This window comes from Trachemys scripta, chromosome 8 (genome assembly GCF_013100865.1).
Source record: "Trachemys scripta elegans isolate TJP31775 chromosome 8, CAS_Tse_1.0, whole genome shotgun sequence".
NCBI lineage: Eukaryota > Metazoa > Chordata > Testudines > Emydidae > Trachemys > Trachemys scripta.
The window spans coordinates 13742719-13759396 of record NC_048305.1 but is presented as its reverse complement, the minus strand read 5'-3'; the positions used below and the strand labels follow the sequence as shown (position 1 = coordinate 13759396).

General features: G+C 37.7%; 1 protein-coding gene across 12 annotated transcripts in view; it reads left to right on the top strand.

Annotated features, from left to right (window-relative positions):
* RAPGEF6 (Rap guanine nucleotide exchange factor 6) overlaps positions 1-16678 on the top strand; it is a 226793-nt gene that overhangs the window by 113473 nt on the left and 96642 nt on the right. Inside the window, exon 1 of one of the 12 annotated variants that reach the window (XM_034778389.1) lies at positions 1879-2851. The exons of the other annotated variants lie outside the window; for them this stretch is intronic. Within the exon in view, the coding sequence (XP_034634280.1) occupies positions 2798-2851 (54 nt within the window). The 5' untranslated portion in view covers positions 1879-2797. Of the gene's footprint in view, positions 1-1878; positions 2852-16678 lie in introns of those variants that run through there. 12 annotated transcript variants of the gene reach the window in all.

Genomic DNA, 16678 nt, shown 5'->3' with positions numbered 1-16678 from the left:
CCCTGCCCCAGCCCGGTGAAAATGAGTGAGGATGGGGGAGAGCGAGCGACGGAGGGAGGGAGATGGAGCAAGTGGGGGCAAGGCCTCAGAAAAGGGGCGGGGCAGAGATGTTCGGTTTTGTGTGATTAGAAAGTTGGCAAGCCTACCCATAAGCAGTTTTTAGTCTGAGATGAGGCGTGTATCTTCCCTGTGAAACAGACTTAGCTCAATTTCTTGAAAGTGAGAATTCCCTGGATGGGCACAGTGGGTGAAGCAAAGCTTATCACTGGGAAGCCTCAAAGGGCCTGATTCAGAATTGAAGTAAAAAATAACTTTGCTGCTAGTAGCCTACTTATCGCTATTGCCACCACTTAGCAGCTAGCTGAAGCAGTTTGGTCGATGAGGAGAAGGTATGGCTTTTAATTTCCAAATCAGCTTAGAGGCAGTATATAGTGTTGGGTGTGGATGGTGAGCTTGTGACAGAAACTTGTGGAGGGAGGAAACTATGAAAAAGGGAATAGAGGGAAAAGATGGAGAACTGGGTGGACAGCTAGTGGCCCCTTTTGTACTTGAAGTAAAAAGACATTGATTTAAAAATTTTATTAAGATGATGTTAAAAAAAAAAGTGAATAGAGTTTGAGCATAGAAGTTTCTGGCTATCAGGGAATAACGTACAGATTATTGAGGGTGCAAAGTTTGGTTTAAGATCAGGTGGCATAAGGAATACATAATCTGCAATATCCCCGATTGGGGGTAAAAAGTTGATGGGTCAAAGTACAGGCATTGAGATATGAGGGTATGAAGTTCTTAGAGTGGCTATGTTCGGGTGTGGAGTATAATGAGTGGATATGATGATGAGGATGGATTGACCCTCATTTTGGTGAGATTTAATGTTCAGGGAGTTTATGGTTCCAATTCATATGATCCAACGGAGAAGGTCACTTGGTCCCTTTTTCGTAGTGGGAGAATGATGCTTTGAATTTGGGCTGCTATAGTTTCTTTTCCGCTCCTTAGAGTGTGGTAATGGCCAATTAACTTCTAGGAATTGAGTGCATCATAACATTCCCTGCCCAAAGGTGCAGGAAATCCTAGGTGACATACCTAGAGTAGGTCTCCTGTGTGCTAGACTGCCATCCAAGCCACCGAGCTGCTGAAAAATGTTTGTTTTTAGCTGCAAAAAGAAAATATCTTGCAATTCTTGCCCTCTAATTAGAAACTAGAATTGTTGCTCTTTCAGGGTTATTGCAGTAGTTTGATTTTTTAAAAAAACAGATTTTTTAAAAAGAACTTTTAACATGTTTGTTTTTTTTCATTCAAATGATTTCTCATTTGGTTTACGGGAGCATCTCCTTCCAGTAAGAAGTTTATACAATTCTTGGACAAAATTCCTTGAAGAATGAACAGAAGGCTGTAAAAATGACAGCCAGAGCAAGGTCATTATATGGCATACACTTGAAAAACGGGAATTATTTTACTTAGAAAAGATTTTTTTTTTACCTTGAAGTGTTAAACTTGAATACAAAGATAAGAAATGTGACTTGCCCAGAATACTGTTGAAAATGAAGTGTAAATATAGACACATATTTGAGAAGCTGATTTTTAAAAAATTCATAGTTATTGTATGTGCTGTGGTAGATCATAAAAATGATACAAACATAATGTAGAACAAGAATGTTATGCTAAATTGTTGTACAGAGATGTGTATTTATATTAGGTCAATAAAGATGCTCTGCTGGCTGCATCTGCAGATACAGTAGCCAGTTGATCTAATGCAGTTTCTAAAGGCTTTCTATACAGGTGATGTCATCCTTTTAGCTCAGTTCCCCTCCCACTCTCTTTCCTCCTTATTAGATATTTCATCTTGCTGCGGAGCATCCAATCGATGAAAGCTTTTCCTGAGGGAGCTGCTGAGAAGCAAGCAAAAATAGTAGGAATTAGGACTCCAGCGTTCAGTCTTGCCGTAGCCGTGGATGTATATTTTGTAGTGCATTATATAATTGTTTTAATTGGAAAAGCTAGGCTTGGATTAACCATGGTATCTGGCTGATGCATTAGAATACTAAGCAACACTGCAGAGTTGTAAACTCTGCATGATAAAATAGAGAGAAAGAAAAAGGGTTTGGATTGCAGAGGTTCCGAGACATTCCATAGTGCAAACCTGTTAGAGTATATATCCTGAAGCTACAACCTGGACATGAATTGAATTTTGCAGTTATGGTGGGCAAGCGTATAAAGAAGAAACTTTAATATCAAGGGTGTGAGATTCCTGAGTTGCCTAAGATGCAGAAGAACCTTTGCCAATTTGATCTACAACATTAAAATGTGAAGTTTTGGAACCGGAAGATAAACCAGCCTTACCTACATTTTAGTAGGAAAAGAAAGACTCAGAAGAATTCAAGTCTCACCTTTTAGTATAATGTTACATTAATATATAATTTTAATCCAGTTCAGAATTAATTCCATTCTACACCACCCTTCACTTGCATGCCTATTGCTTGGGGGAGCCTATGGATATTTGTATTTGAAGAGCCGGGAGTACTGAAACATTTTGATTTGCATTTATGTGCTTGTTAAAACTGCAACATTTTTATAGGAATTGCTGCTGCTAACTCACTGCAACACTGAAAACTACTGAGATACAGTAGAAGCTGTAATCAAATTCATCAGTGTGAAAAATCAAACCTGAGCAGTTGTGTGTGCATATACATCCACTGCTTTGGTTTATGATTTACAAGGAGAATCTAATAAGGATTTTACTAAATAATTTTCCTCTCTGGCTTTTATCTGAGAGAGGAAACTTTCCTTCTCAGCCCAAGAAATGGCTTTTCTTGTTCGTTGTTACGCCAATTGTCTGCAGCCATGGGCCTCCAAAGTAAGTAAGGTTTTTTGTCACTAATAAATTCTCTCTGAATTTTACTGACAAACATGGTACTTTTAAAATGTTTCTGAGCTAAGAACTGTTCAAAACATCCTTCGTACTATTCTGCATGTGATGTTGGACTCAACTATCCCAAAAGAATAATCCATGCATAATGCCCAAAAGGGCAGAGGAATCTTGAAATCTGACAATCAATATATTAATAGTATACAGATTAAAATGTTGTGTAAAAACACTTGTGTTTTAACCCACAGAACTTGAATTTTAGGTCTACTGTATTACTCCGAATATTACTAGAGTATGACGCTTATAGGATTGGTTATAACTGCTTGTGCATATTGTTAACTTGATATATATTCCAACCCACTGCATGGTTTAATTTTCAAGATATACTATACTATGCTATTGTTTTCCAAGATTTAATATTGGAGAAATGATTAATTCAGTAGCTGGGCTTTGTATTTGAAATTAACTTCTTCAAATAATATGAATTATTTTGATGTGCATTTTAAAATGCAGATTTTGTGTAACTGTTTATTTTTTAATGGCGATAATGTAAACCAAGAATACCTAAGTAGGCAAACCTGTCTTGAGGTGACTTCTTTAAAGACATTAACTGATATAGTACTTGTTTGGGTCTTTCTCTCAAAAAATTGCTTGTGTTTCATTAGCTTTGCTGGCTGCCACGGCTGAAGTAAGGCAGTGCCTATATCTGAGTTGATTACAAACAGCCAGAGGCTAGAGGTCTATATATTATTTTCCCTATTTCATATTTCTGTAGAACTTAGAGGTCCATGTCAGGATGGGGGCTGGGTTGTGCTAGGTGTTGTAATGTATGAAGATTTGGTGAAATCCTGGTCTTATTGAAGTCAAAGGGAGCTTTGCCATTGACCTCAGAGGAGTCAAGATTTAAGCATGACACCTGCCATGAAGAGTTTAGAATCTAAGTTACATATAAAATGTGGGAGTGGACAGGAGAGGTATACAATCAAGTACATACAATTCTTATATACATTGCATTTTTGTCTAATCATTTTTCTATGTCAATTAAAAGGCAAATGGAAATTCACTCTGTTTTAGCATCTGGGAGCTGCAGGGGTGAAGTACCTTAGAAAATCAGCTCACCTTTATTTATGTTCCCAAGTATGGATCGAGGTTCCTAACCTTAATGCTTAAGGGCTTGTCTTCACATATAGCGCTAAAGAAGGATTTTCTTTTAGGATTTTGGCCTAACCAAGACAACATGGATAATGCTTGTGCTTAAACAGTCTTTTAAGGAAAAGTTGGGGTCCTAAAAGGACAGTTGGACTGCTGCATAAGTACTAGTGATGTTACCAAAAAGGCCATAATAATGTTAATCTGGGTACTGGTCAATCGCTAGCCTGTGTGACTGAAACAGTGTAAAAGTATGACTAATAAAAAAATTAATTTAATATGTAAATACACAAGCTGCCCATCACCACTGAGAGGAGTACACTGTGAGAAGTTGAATCGCATAGGCAAATGTAAAATAGTTCAGGCCAGCTAATGTATTGTCTAAGTAGTCACTAGAAAAAGATGTATTGTGAATTTGTGCAAATTGGATTCTACAAGCCACTCCTTTCTTTTATATAAGTTCCTGTAGAAGCCAGGAAAGTATTGCTTAAAGCCCTTTGCAAAGTGACTGCCCAAAAGGGATCACTGCCTCTGTGCAGGAAAGTGGTGGTGGTTGTTTGTATTGCACGAGCACCTAGCAGTTAGGGATCATGACCCCATTGCGCTGTACAGACATAACAAAAAGATGGTCCCTACGACTTTATAATCTAAGTATAAGACGAGACAACAAATAGATATGGGCAGCACTAAGAAACAATGATTATGAAGATCATGATAAGCAGTGGTCATGGCACACCAGTTGCCTAAGCAGGAGTGCCCCCTAGCTGTTTTCCTGCTAAGGGTGGAAAACCTTTTCAGTGCCCTTGCCAGGCAAGAAAAAACAAAACAAAACAACCCAACAATGAGCTGTGCCCTGTTCACCCATCCTGGAACTGGCCCTGTGCCATCTAAACAATATCGAGTTTTTTGTAGGCATCATGGCAGAGGAGAGTTTTAAGGAAAGAGGTGAAGGAGGACAATGAGATGGTTTTGCATATGTTTACAAGGAACTACTCCTATAGATAATGGGTGGCAGGAAAGAAAGCTCTGCAGTTCTGTCTCTGTTCTGTCGTATTATACACCTCTATCCCGATATAACACTGTCCTCGGGAGCCAAAAAATCTTGACGCGTTATAGGTGAAACTGTGCTATATCAAACTTGCGTTGATCCGCCGGAGCACGCAGCCCCACCCCCCGGAGCGCTGCTTTACCGCGTTATATCCGAATTCGTGTTATATCGGGTCGCGTTATATCAGGGTAGAGGTGTATTAATAGTAAATACTTGTAATGTAAAAAATGAGACAACTTCAAAAAATGGTTTAGTAGTTCTTTGAAGCTGTCTTTGGAATTCTGTCAACTCTGTGTCTAGAATGTGTATGTGCTTTTTGGTATTAGACTCTTAAACACTGACACATCATGAAGTCCTTATTAGAGAATTATAAAATTCATAATTTGAAGTGTTTTATGGCAGGAAAAATGATATGCATGCCCTAACAATTTTACAGATATTAAAATACATACACACATGTTATGCATATATACTGCATGCAGTGTATTTCTTTTACAGATAATATGCTTTTGGAAGATGTGCATTTCTGGTCCTGTTTTGTATAGATCTAACAAATATTTAAATCCTGAAGGAGGCCTGTTATGTTTACAATTCCAGATGTTAGTTGTCGGATTAGATTTTAAATTAAATCTAATAACATTCCTTGCACTTTACTGTAGGCTTAGCAAAAATCAAATTCTATTGTGTGGAACAGTGAGTCTAATGGTTATAGCACAGGATTGGGAGCCAGAAGTCCTGGGTTCTATTCCTGTTTCTGCCACCATGGGACCTAAGACAAGGCACCTAACTTCTAAGTCTTAGTGTAGTCTAAATGAGCACTTGCTGCCTGACAAGCTGGGGTGTAACTATACAGCACTCCAAGATGCCACACATTAACGGTCCATGTGGACAGTTTACTAAAAGTTTCCTCGAGCACACTGACATATTTTGGGTTTGAAGCAGCAGTAGGTCGAAGCGCACTAGGGAACTTTTAGTGCACATCAGTAGGATCTACACCTGCTGGAACGCTATACATTTACATCTGAGCTTGCTGAATAGTAAGTACTTGTGCAGACATGCCCTTAGTTTACCCGTCAGTAAAATTAATTAAAGCAAATGTATTATCTCACAGGCCTGCCTCAGTCCACTTGATTAATCTTTGAGACCCTCAGCAGAAAAGCTTTTTATAATTACCAGTTATTTTCCGCATAACAAGAGGAATGCAAGCACTTACCAGTCTTGATTCCATGTCCTCCTTGTGTCAGCTACTATATTTGATTGTGAAAAAGCAATCTTAATATTATTTATGAATTTGTAAATGTCTTTAATGAAGAAGATATAATTGACCCATTGGCTCTCCTTTTTCCCCTACTTCATTCCTGTTCTTACTTCTCCCAGTTTTGCCCTTTCCAGTCTCTTGCATATCGCATTCTCTGATAATTGCAGATCCTGTTCTTTCCTGCTACAGCACTCTACTCAAGACTCTGGAGCCATCTTTCCCACTCCATGATGCTTCTCACTAGTGCTTTCCCTCTTGTCAGTGCCCTTTCCATATATTTTGGCATTACCTCCAGCATCTCATAAGTTTGACCCCTGGTCTTCTTTTCCTTCATGGATTTTTTTACCTTCTCATCCTCTTCAATGGAAGGATTGGCACTTGGTAGAGGCAGCTATGTTCCTTCCATGTACTTGGTTTATGCAGGGACCACTACTGGAGGCACCACCTCTTCATGGAATCAGCAGATGCTTTTACTGTCTGCTGAGCATACTTCATTGTGCAGTGCCCCGCACACTTGCTCTTTACACCAGTTGACCCTTGAGCAGTCTGAGGATGACCTTCGTGTCCCATGGGTCAGCATATGAGGACTCCTGCTTTACTTCACTGGAAATTAACTCCCTTTTCTAAAATAAATGTACAAGTGTGACTCACACTTCCGTAAAACTCTTTGGTTTATTCCTTTTTGTTCAGTGGCTTAAAACAATTCAAGTTAAAATGGCACAGTAGATGGTTGCTGCCCATTTACTGAAGAAAATTGTAACTGTCCTCATGCTCATGCTTACAATACTATGACAATCAGCAAAGGCAGAGACTAAATCATGGCAAATATGCAGAGAACATGTCTTCTTTTCTCAGCAGAAATACCTGACTCCAACAAATTTCCGGGATAGTATTTTGCATTTGTAGGCTGAGTGGGTTGACAATCATAAACATAAACATCTCGATCACCTTGTTTCCTTCATCTTTCATAGATAAGAAACATGTTTTCTTGTTCTAAATGTATATTTGTGTAATTTTGTTTAAATTTAAATGGCATGCAAAGTTTTATCACCATCTGCATTTATATGCTAGTCTCAGACCCAACATATGATTCCTATGTCACTTACATGCATGGATTTCTTCATGAATCAAAAAGAAAATGTAGATGGGTTTGTATGTCAACTCTGTTTACATAACTAGGGTCTTCGAGGGCTTCATTATGCAAAGGGACAAGACCTTGCCTGTGAAATAAAATGTTGAAGACAATCTATCACTTGAGGAATTACTGTATTTGCATTATGATTTGTGCATGGTTATAGATGTATATAAGTGCATTACTGTAGCTGATTGTCACTTGCGGGTTTTTATGGTGAAGGGAGCCATGAAGTGAAGATAACTTATGTCAGCCTAAGGATGTGTAAAGAGAGATGATTATTTCCATAATATTGTGCCAAACAGTGCATATAATAAGAGTGTCATAAATTATTTAACTAATGTAAAACTTTTGAAAAGGTAAGTTTAGATTTTCACATGCCTGGGATACTGTTATCAAAATAAGAGATGCTCAAACACAGAAAATTGCTGTATGCTACCTGGCTAACTGAGCTTTAATGATTTATGAGACACAGATTCCCTGTAAAACTCATAAATAGTTTTAATATTATTTGCCAATAAGCTTGTATTTTACTATAATGTATTTAGACAAATGCATCTTTTTCATCATGTGATATTTATTTTTTAGTGGCAAATGAGGCCAGTAAAGTTGGACCTCTGGAGAATCCATTGAATTTCCTTGCATGCTCCACTTGCCATAGTATGACAAATTTAGGATTTTGTTCTGCATATCATTGTAAGTGTATCAGAGGACTGTTAACTCATATTATGGAGCTTTCATTGATACTTACTGGCAGTTTTCTCACATTGAAGTAAAAGATTTAGTCATTAAAATTATTTTGATGTGGAGTGTGTGTGTGTGTGTGTGTGAGAGAGAGAACATGCTTAGCATTGTCACGATTTAAAGCACCGCAGTGAAGTAATCTATAATTTAGACATACAAAAACTAAGTTAAAATTACATTACATGTCTGGTTTAAGCCAAGATCAGAAGCCAGTTTGAAACAATGTCCTTAACTCACCCTATTGTACCTAAGCAACTGTAATGCATTTTTGAAGCTTCCTTAAAAGTATTATCTTCCTACTATATGAGCCACAAAGGGCAGATTTAAGACTCAAGATCTTTGGGTTTCTTGGGTTTAGAACAATCTTTTAATGTTATTTTGATGTCTTGTGTCAGTTTCCCTATATTTTTACACTGAAAATAGTCACATTAATTTTTGTAACTCAAGAATCATTCCAGTGCAGATTCCATGGATAAATTTGAAATCTCTGAAAATGAAAATTTGGTAATGAAAAATATTGTTATGGTCCTTAACTATATTGCATACATGTGTCTAATAGTAATAATAGTTTGATGAATAGGCATGGAGTACAGTCAGTGAGACTAAACAAACAGAAGTTTCTGAACACAGAGATGTTTGCTAATAGCATTTATTGAAGTTTTTAGATTTAAAAACGATGTAAAATATGTATGCAATTTCATAGACATTGTTTTTCTGTGTGTCAAACTATTGGCTTTTATAAAGTTTTATAATATTTCTGGGGCTGCTCAAGATGACATATATTTGACTCTTTAGTAAGCTAATATGTGTACTGACTTGAGTTTAGCCATCAGCTGATGGATGTTAGATTTCTTCCAAAGATTTAATTTGGAATGGTCTGACTTTCAGTAAATAGAAAATAAGAGAGTATACGTGCTATTACTTAACCTCAAAAAGTCTCTTTTTATTTAAGGTGTTTGAGGACCTGTGTTCCTTGAGCAGAAATCCAGTGTAATTTCTGATAGCTTGTGTATATATAGCTAGCTGATGACTGATGCATGTAGGAAATATGGCTAGGTTTATGATTCAAGTTTCATGCTGTATATGGACAAACATATGTACCAAAGGTCCTCCTGGTGTGTCAAAGTAGCCATCTTTCTTTCTCCTTTCCCACTAACCTAACTCCAATCACATTTTTAAGAGTTGCTGTTTCAATAATGAAAGATTAATCAGCTATCTCAAGGATTTTCCTGGAGAGTGATCAGGAAGCAGTGTTGTGGTTCTACGCTTAAGAAACATGAACCAGAATTAATTTGTGAAGCCCTGGCATAGAGGCAGCAAAGAAATACAGGCACCTTTCTGAGAACTGTAAAGTTATGTTTTATGGATTCTTATGAGTAGCTGGTAGAAGTGATACATTCATCCGCAGGATAAAGGAGAAGAAAGACTGCTTAGCTTACTAGTGCCAGCAAAAATCTTTTGGATATTTAGAAAAAGGGGACCCAGTGTATTGGGAACAATGTAGCTAGGGCATGAGGGAACGTAGGAGAGAAGAGGTTAAGGAGAGGTTATTTGCCTGAAAAAATGAATAACTGCATCTATATCATATGAAAACAAACCTAATGCTGTTTGTGTTTTAAAGTGGTGATTGGGAAGGATAAAATTTTAGAGTGATGGTTTAGGTCTTAAGCTATGGAAGCATAGGCCAGAATGAGCCTTGTAGGAGATGGTGAGGTAAAAAATAGAATTAAAGTAAAACTAAATATCTTGTTACATATTAAATGTGAAAATAGATAAATTGAAGTTGCAATTGGAATAATAGGGATGTAATTGGATCATGAAAATAACTAGCAACTAAATCACCAATATACAGAGTTTGCTGAAGGTACAGGCAAAAAGGAGCAAGGAGTATGGAAATATTGGTGAGGAAAGAGAGGCTGCACAGAGAAATTACATAAACACTTAATCTGAAATATCAGTCCAACTACTGAAACATCAGTAATTCTGCTGTGTCAGCCATAATTAGTCAGGTGGTTCTTGAATGTTACAGATCAAGGCTGTTGGATAACATATATTGGAAAATTCTTTTGTACATAAGAGGGCCTTTAAGAAGGCTGAGCCTTTGATCATGCGGCATTTAAATTCTACAGTTATTGATTGTAATAGCAATTCTGCTCTGCTTGTAGATGCATACTAACTTATGCAGTTTATTGTCCACGTTGCATTGGAATCTCTTCTGGACATAATCCAAGAAACATAACCAAGGGTGATAAATAAGGTTGATGTTTGGAAGTATGTAGAATTTAGTGCTAATATTGGAAATGAAATTATTGTGTGGTCAAATACTAAAAGAAACAATTTTTTGACTGAAGACTTGTTCTAGGGAAATGCTGATTTTTAATAGGAATTAACTAAGGTATTGGAAATCTATGCTGAAATTTGTTATAAAAGAGCGAAGTTGCACAGCAAGGCTTTTTGAATGGCCCTGAGTTTGAGACCGTGGGATACCAGTTTCAAAATAAGAAATTCAAGACAGAACTATTTAATTCAAAGTAGTACATACACAATAAAGGTTTGTAAATAAGGGTCTCAAAGAAAATAACTTACAAGTTAAAAATAAGGAGGTTGAAAGGATACAGTGACCATAGCTGACATATGGGAACGCGCAGTTAAACTTAAAAGCGATTTGATTGTTTTGATTTAGTTGTTTATTCCAGTGATCTTTCCTATTTAGCAGTCCGATATTCCTTCATGTCCTAATCTAAAATTAAGCAAAAGTTATCTCCAACTGACTAGTTATAACTTTCTAAATTTCTGCTCTGAACATTAACTATGAAGTAAAATTGTTATCCTTAAAATAAATAAATAAATTAAATAATTGAGTGTAATGGAAGTTGAGAGGCAGCATTTCCTGAATCTCAAAGGTTAGCAAATGTGATCACCCTTGGTGCTACAACTGCATGTCTTAACAGTAGGCTACTTTAATATATCTTTACCATGTTTGTCCACACTGGGTTTTGCGGAAAATTTTGCACTGGTGTAGCTAATCCAAATAATGTTGTACGCTGGTATAGTAAATATACATTAGAGATTTGTACTGGTGTGGGAGAAAAAGAGTGTATACAAGCCCTAAATTGACAGTGTATTCGAGCTTCTGATAAGCTTTGCCATTCTTTCCCCTCTGTGGCATAATTTTTAACCCCAATATTGTATTTTAATATTACCCTATTTGGCAATAGTTCAGGGATCTTCACTGAGGCAAATAAAGTGTCATGTAAACTCCCATCCTTAAGCCAAGTATGAAAAATGTGGCCACAGGGCTAAAAGGAAAGATACCAAGGAATAATAGCATTAGGTGAGTACTGCTTCACCTTAGGACACAAGAATAGAATGTAATATTTCTGTCTCCGAGGTTGACACTAGTAATATATCCTGTCTAAACAAACTAGCAATATACATCTCTGTAGGGGTCCAGCAACATTGGTTAAGAAATGTTTTCAAAGAATCTCAGGTGCAAAAAGTGAAACCAAGGGCGTGGTACATGAACAATTAATTTACAGAAAGCTGTGATGTCAATCTGCCCCACATTAGCCTGCCATGGACCCTGCTGACATGCATTAACAGTTTGTTAATGTGCTTTAATCCAGTCCTGTTCAGAATCTTTTTCCCGTTCAGAATCAGTCACTGGAAGTTCATTCTCCCATTTAGATTTAACTTTAGACAAGTAATGTGCAGTGGCTAAAACCCACTGAGTTTATTTTCCTTACTGTGACGAAGTGGGGGTCTTATTTGTCTTGCTATGTTGCATGTGAGTCTTACTGTTCTATACTAATACTGCATGTTCCTTAGTTTCCCAGTGTACTGCACCAATAATTAGGTAGTGGGAATTGGGTGTGTGATTTTGCTGAGACCTTCTGGGCAGGTGAGACCGTCCAGCTATTTGCAGCTATGTAACTTGAGACCCAAGAGGGGGGTGCGACCAGGTGACACCTTTGGCCCAGGAAGCCAGACAAAGAGAAGGAGGAGGGGCATGAAGAGGGGTGTCAGGTCAGGTGGCTGGAGGCTGGGAGTCTGCTTGGGGGAACTGGGAGAGGGGGGAATCCAGGGCGTCTGGCCCAGGATTCCCAAGATGGACTTGACTAAAAGTCACTGATGTCCGTAGTAACAAGCTCTGTTCTACACTGACGTCCTGTCTACGAATAAACCTTCTGTTTTACTGGCTGGCTGAGAGTCACATCTGACTGCGGAGTTGGGGTGCAGGGTCCTCTGGCTTCCCCAGGAGCCCCGCCTGTGCGGACTCGCTGTGGGAAGCACAGGGTGTGAAAAGGGGATGTTGAATGCTCCGAGGTCAGACCCAGGAAGGTCGAAGCTGTGTAAGCTTCTTGCCCTGGAGCCAGTATGCTCACAGAGAGAAGGCATGCTCCCCCAGAATCCTGACTGGCTTCGTATGGAATAGTTCCAGAGCATCGCCCGGTGACTCTGTGACACTTACTGATAAGTTCTCCAAGAATATTCCTTCAGTGATCTCATTAAAGTATGTGTTCTAATGTGGTTAATAAGGTGTGCTGCTGACCATATAACATAAAATATTGGGTGATGCTATTTTTATACAGATAACATGACATTTCTTAAAACACATCAAACAGTGTAATATATTTTAATATTCTGTAACAAAGATAGCAGTGAGCTTTGAAGTAATTCAAAGGGGGAATGTTTTATCCCTTTCTGTTGTGACACAAGAAGAGGACAGATCCTTTCTCCAAAGCAAATGTTTCTATTTTCTATCCCTGAACAGGAAAAGAAATAGAAACATAAATCTGAAAAAACTAGACTTCCTAGATGGCAACTTCTGTCCATTACCTTTTGTGATTTATGTGGATGCTCTGTATCTATTATGAAATTCATGATAACTTGCCTAAGCTGGGCCTCACCATCCACACTGCTATTTATATCGTGCTAGCTGGGAGTGTAATGTAGGGGTAGATGTACCTACAAGTGACTTCACTACTAGCAATTATTCCTTTGTGTGTTAATTTGGGAGGGTTCTGGTACTATATTGTAAAGTCTCCGATTTAATTAATCTCAGAATCAAGGGCATCAGGCTTACTGGCAAATGGCTTCTTCTGTGGTTTATGGCCCAAAATAGTATTTATTGAATATAGGCACAACATTATTAGTAGTTTGAATATTAGATTAATTAGATTAGAAAGTGAAGATGATGGTGGAAAACTTTTTTTCAAAGAGCTATGTAAATGTTAGCTGTGTGACTATTTGCATTGACTTTGATGACATGTCAGCACCTTTGAAAGTCAAGTGTCGCAATCTGGGTATTCAAAACCTGAAAATTAAACATATGGAAATGTTGGACTTTAACCTCCATTCACTTGAACTGAGGTGTTGTAAGGCTTACTAGTTGTAAAGAGCTTTGAAATTGTTGGATGAAAGGCATTATGTCAATGTTAAGTGCTGGTGGTGATAGTAAGTATTTAGTAGAGTAACGAGGAAAAATTACTCTGGATAAATGTGCATTCAGCTAGATTTTGTTTATCTCTGCCGTGTGTTATTCACACAAACAATTGAATAACCTTAGTGTTTTGATAATCTTGCACGGTAACATCAGTACATCTTGTCAACCTTCAGTCACAGTACCACCACTGTGATCACCTGCACATCTACCAATGTGATATATGCCATCATGTGCCAGCAATGCCCCTCTGCCATGTACATTGGCCAAACCGGACAGTCTCTACGTAAAAGAATAAATGGACACAAATCAGATGTCAAGAATTATAACATTCAAAAACCAGTTGGAGAACACTTCAACCTCCCTGGCCACTCGCTTACAGTCCTAAAAGTCGCAATATTACAACAACAAAATTTCAGAAACAGACTCCAACGAGAGACTGTTGAATTGGAATTAATTTGTAAATTGGACACCATTAAATTAGGCTTGAATAAAGGCTGGGAGTGGATGGGCCATTACACAAAGAAAAACTATCTCCCCATGCTTATCCCCTGCCCACCCCCCGTTCCTCACATCTCCTTGTCAGTTGCTGCAAATGGGCCATTTTCATTACCACTACAAACAATTCTTTTTCTCTCCTGCTGATAATAGCTCACCTTAACTGATCACGCTCCTTATAGTGTGTATGGTAACACCCATTGTTTCATGTTCTCTGTGTGTATGTGTATATATGTGTGTGTGTATGTGTATATATATATATATATATTCCTACTGTATTTTCCACTACATGCATCCGATGAAGTGGGCTGTGCTCACTTATGCTCAAATAAATTTTAGTGTCTCTAAGGTGCCACAAGTGCTCCTGTTCTTTTTTTTTTTTAGTACCACTGTTGTACTTTGTACAATGAAGAATATTATCTCATTTTGATGTTTTAATGCATGGGGCTTTAGTAGCATAATTTTTGTTAGCATTAATTAATCCCATCTTTTCACAAAATGGGGCTAAGAGTCCTGTAGGTTTGCTAAATCTGAAATTAGATTTGAGCATGGATTTCAATTGAACTTCTATGGTTTGTTTTTCAAAGAAATGCATCCGTTCCCCTAAAACCCTCACACAGATTCATCTTTCCATGTCATAGATAAGAGGTACTTCTAATACTTAATTTTAAGAGCATGTGCTTCCTTTTCAACTTGTGCAGGATGCTAAAGCTTGTTGATTGCAAACAGAACTGGACATTTCATGTAATTTGTCAGCTGGTGTGTTATCGACACCCTCCCCCTCCCCCCAAGTTAAGAATTTCCTAGTTGAAAATAACTTCCACTAATGCTTTTGTTATGATTTCTGTACTACAGTAGTACCTTGTGTGCTATATTAGTATTCTACCTTTCTCCAGTATGTTAATTAAATTTGTCTTTTGTGTAGTTGGGTAAATTATTATATTTGAATTATACCAATCTTTAAGATGAACAATTTTAATGGACCTTTCCTTGCTCCTAAGCATTATACTTTTTTAAACTTCCAATTGCCTTGATTTGAAATTAGTGTTTTAAGGATGCAGCTTAAACTTTTGTATTAACTTTAGTGAGTTCAACCATTTTATAGCTAATTTTATTTGGAGTTTTTTAACTCCATGTATGTCTTGGAAACTGGAATGGACATAGTTTGGAGCCTCCTAAAGAAACAGTGATTAAAACACATTTTTGTACAATGATCTCTATGTCAAAGTTAACAATTTTCTTCCTCATTCGAGACAGTTTCATTTTGTCAGGAGAAAGTTTTAAAAAACATTTCAGGAAGAGACACAAAGTAGCTGCTGCTTCAGATATGAAAGGTGGTTAATTACTTGGCAATGGTCTTAATCTTTTAATGAAAAGGACTTAATACAGCTGACTGTCTTCATCTCTTGGTATCAAGTATCAGAGGGGTAGCCGTGTTAGTCTGAATCTGTAAAAAGCAACAGAGGGTCCTGTGGCACCTTTAAGACTAACAGAAGTATTGGGAGCATAAGCTTTTGTGGGTAAGAACCTCACTTCTTGCATCTGAAGAAGTGAGGTTCTTACCCACAAAAGCTTATGCTCTCAATACTTCTGTTAGTCTTAAAGGTGCCACAGGACCCTCCATGTCTTGGTAAAATCTTCAAGTGGAAAAATTCCTGATTGCTTTTAGACTAAAAAGAAAATGTGTGCTTGCGTCTCTCACTCTCACACATGGGTCAAAGTAATGGGAGTGCTATTTCCCCAGATTTCTCCCTTCCTTTTTGGCTCCTTTGTTGAAGACTTGCCAGACAAGGGAATCTGATTTGAGAATAGTAGAAAGATCTGATGTCAGATAGGGGAGTTTGTTGGCCTTCCTGACAGTAAATGGAGCAATAAGTGCACATCTTGAGGGGAGAAAAAGATGGCCTAGTTGTGAGTATCCTATCTATCACTGCATCTCTAGTTTAATGTCCATGTCTTTTAAGCTTTGTCATTTGGAATGTACCTTCATCAGTCATAAGTATTGTGACCATCCCAAGCTTACGTGGCTAAAACTTTTATGCCATGTTATGCAGCCAAATATTTACTTTGAGTGTATATGTACTCACAAACATATGCCTTTTACGCACATTCATATAAACATGTATAGAGGATACAGGAAATTGTGATGTCTGATATTTTATTGCTTCAGCTTGGAATGGATAAATTACTCACAACTTGTGAGGACACAAATGAGCTATGCACATCAAGCAAATGAATTCAAATAAAACATTTCTTCTCCACCACATCATCACTGGTTTGAGCACCAGACTGGGACTCAGGAGATGTGGGTTCTATTCCAAGTTCCACCACTAGCCTGCTGGGTAACTTCAGGCAAGTCACTTCACCTCTGTTTTTCAGTTTTCCCATTTGTAAAATGGGAACAATGATGCTCCTTTGTCAGGCACTTTGAGATCTACTTATGAAAAGCCCTATGTAAAACCTTAGTAGTATGATGGTGGTGATGACTTTTATTTTATTAAGTTTGACTTTTTGTAATAAAGCTTTATACTTGCCAGCTTGAA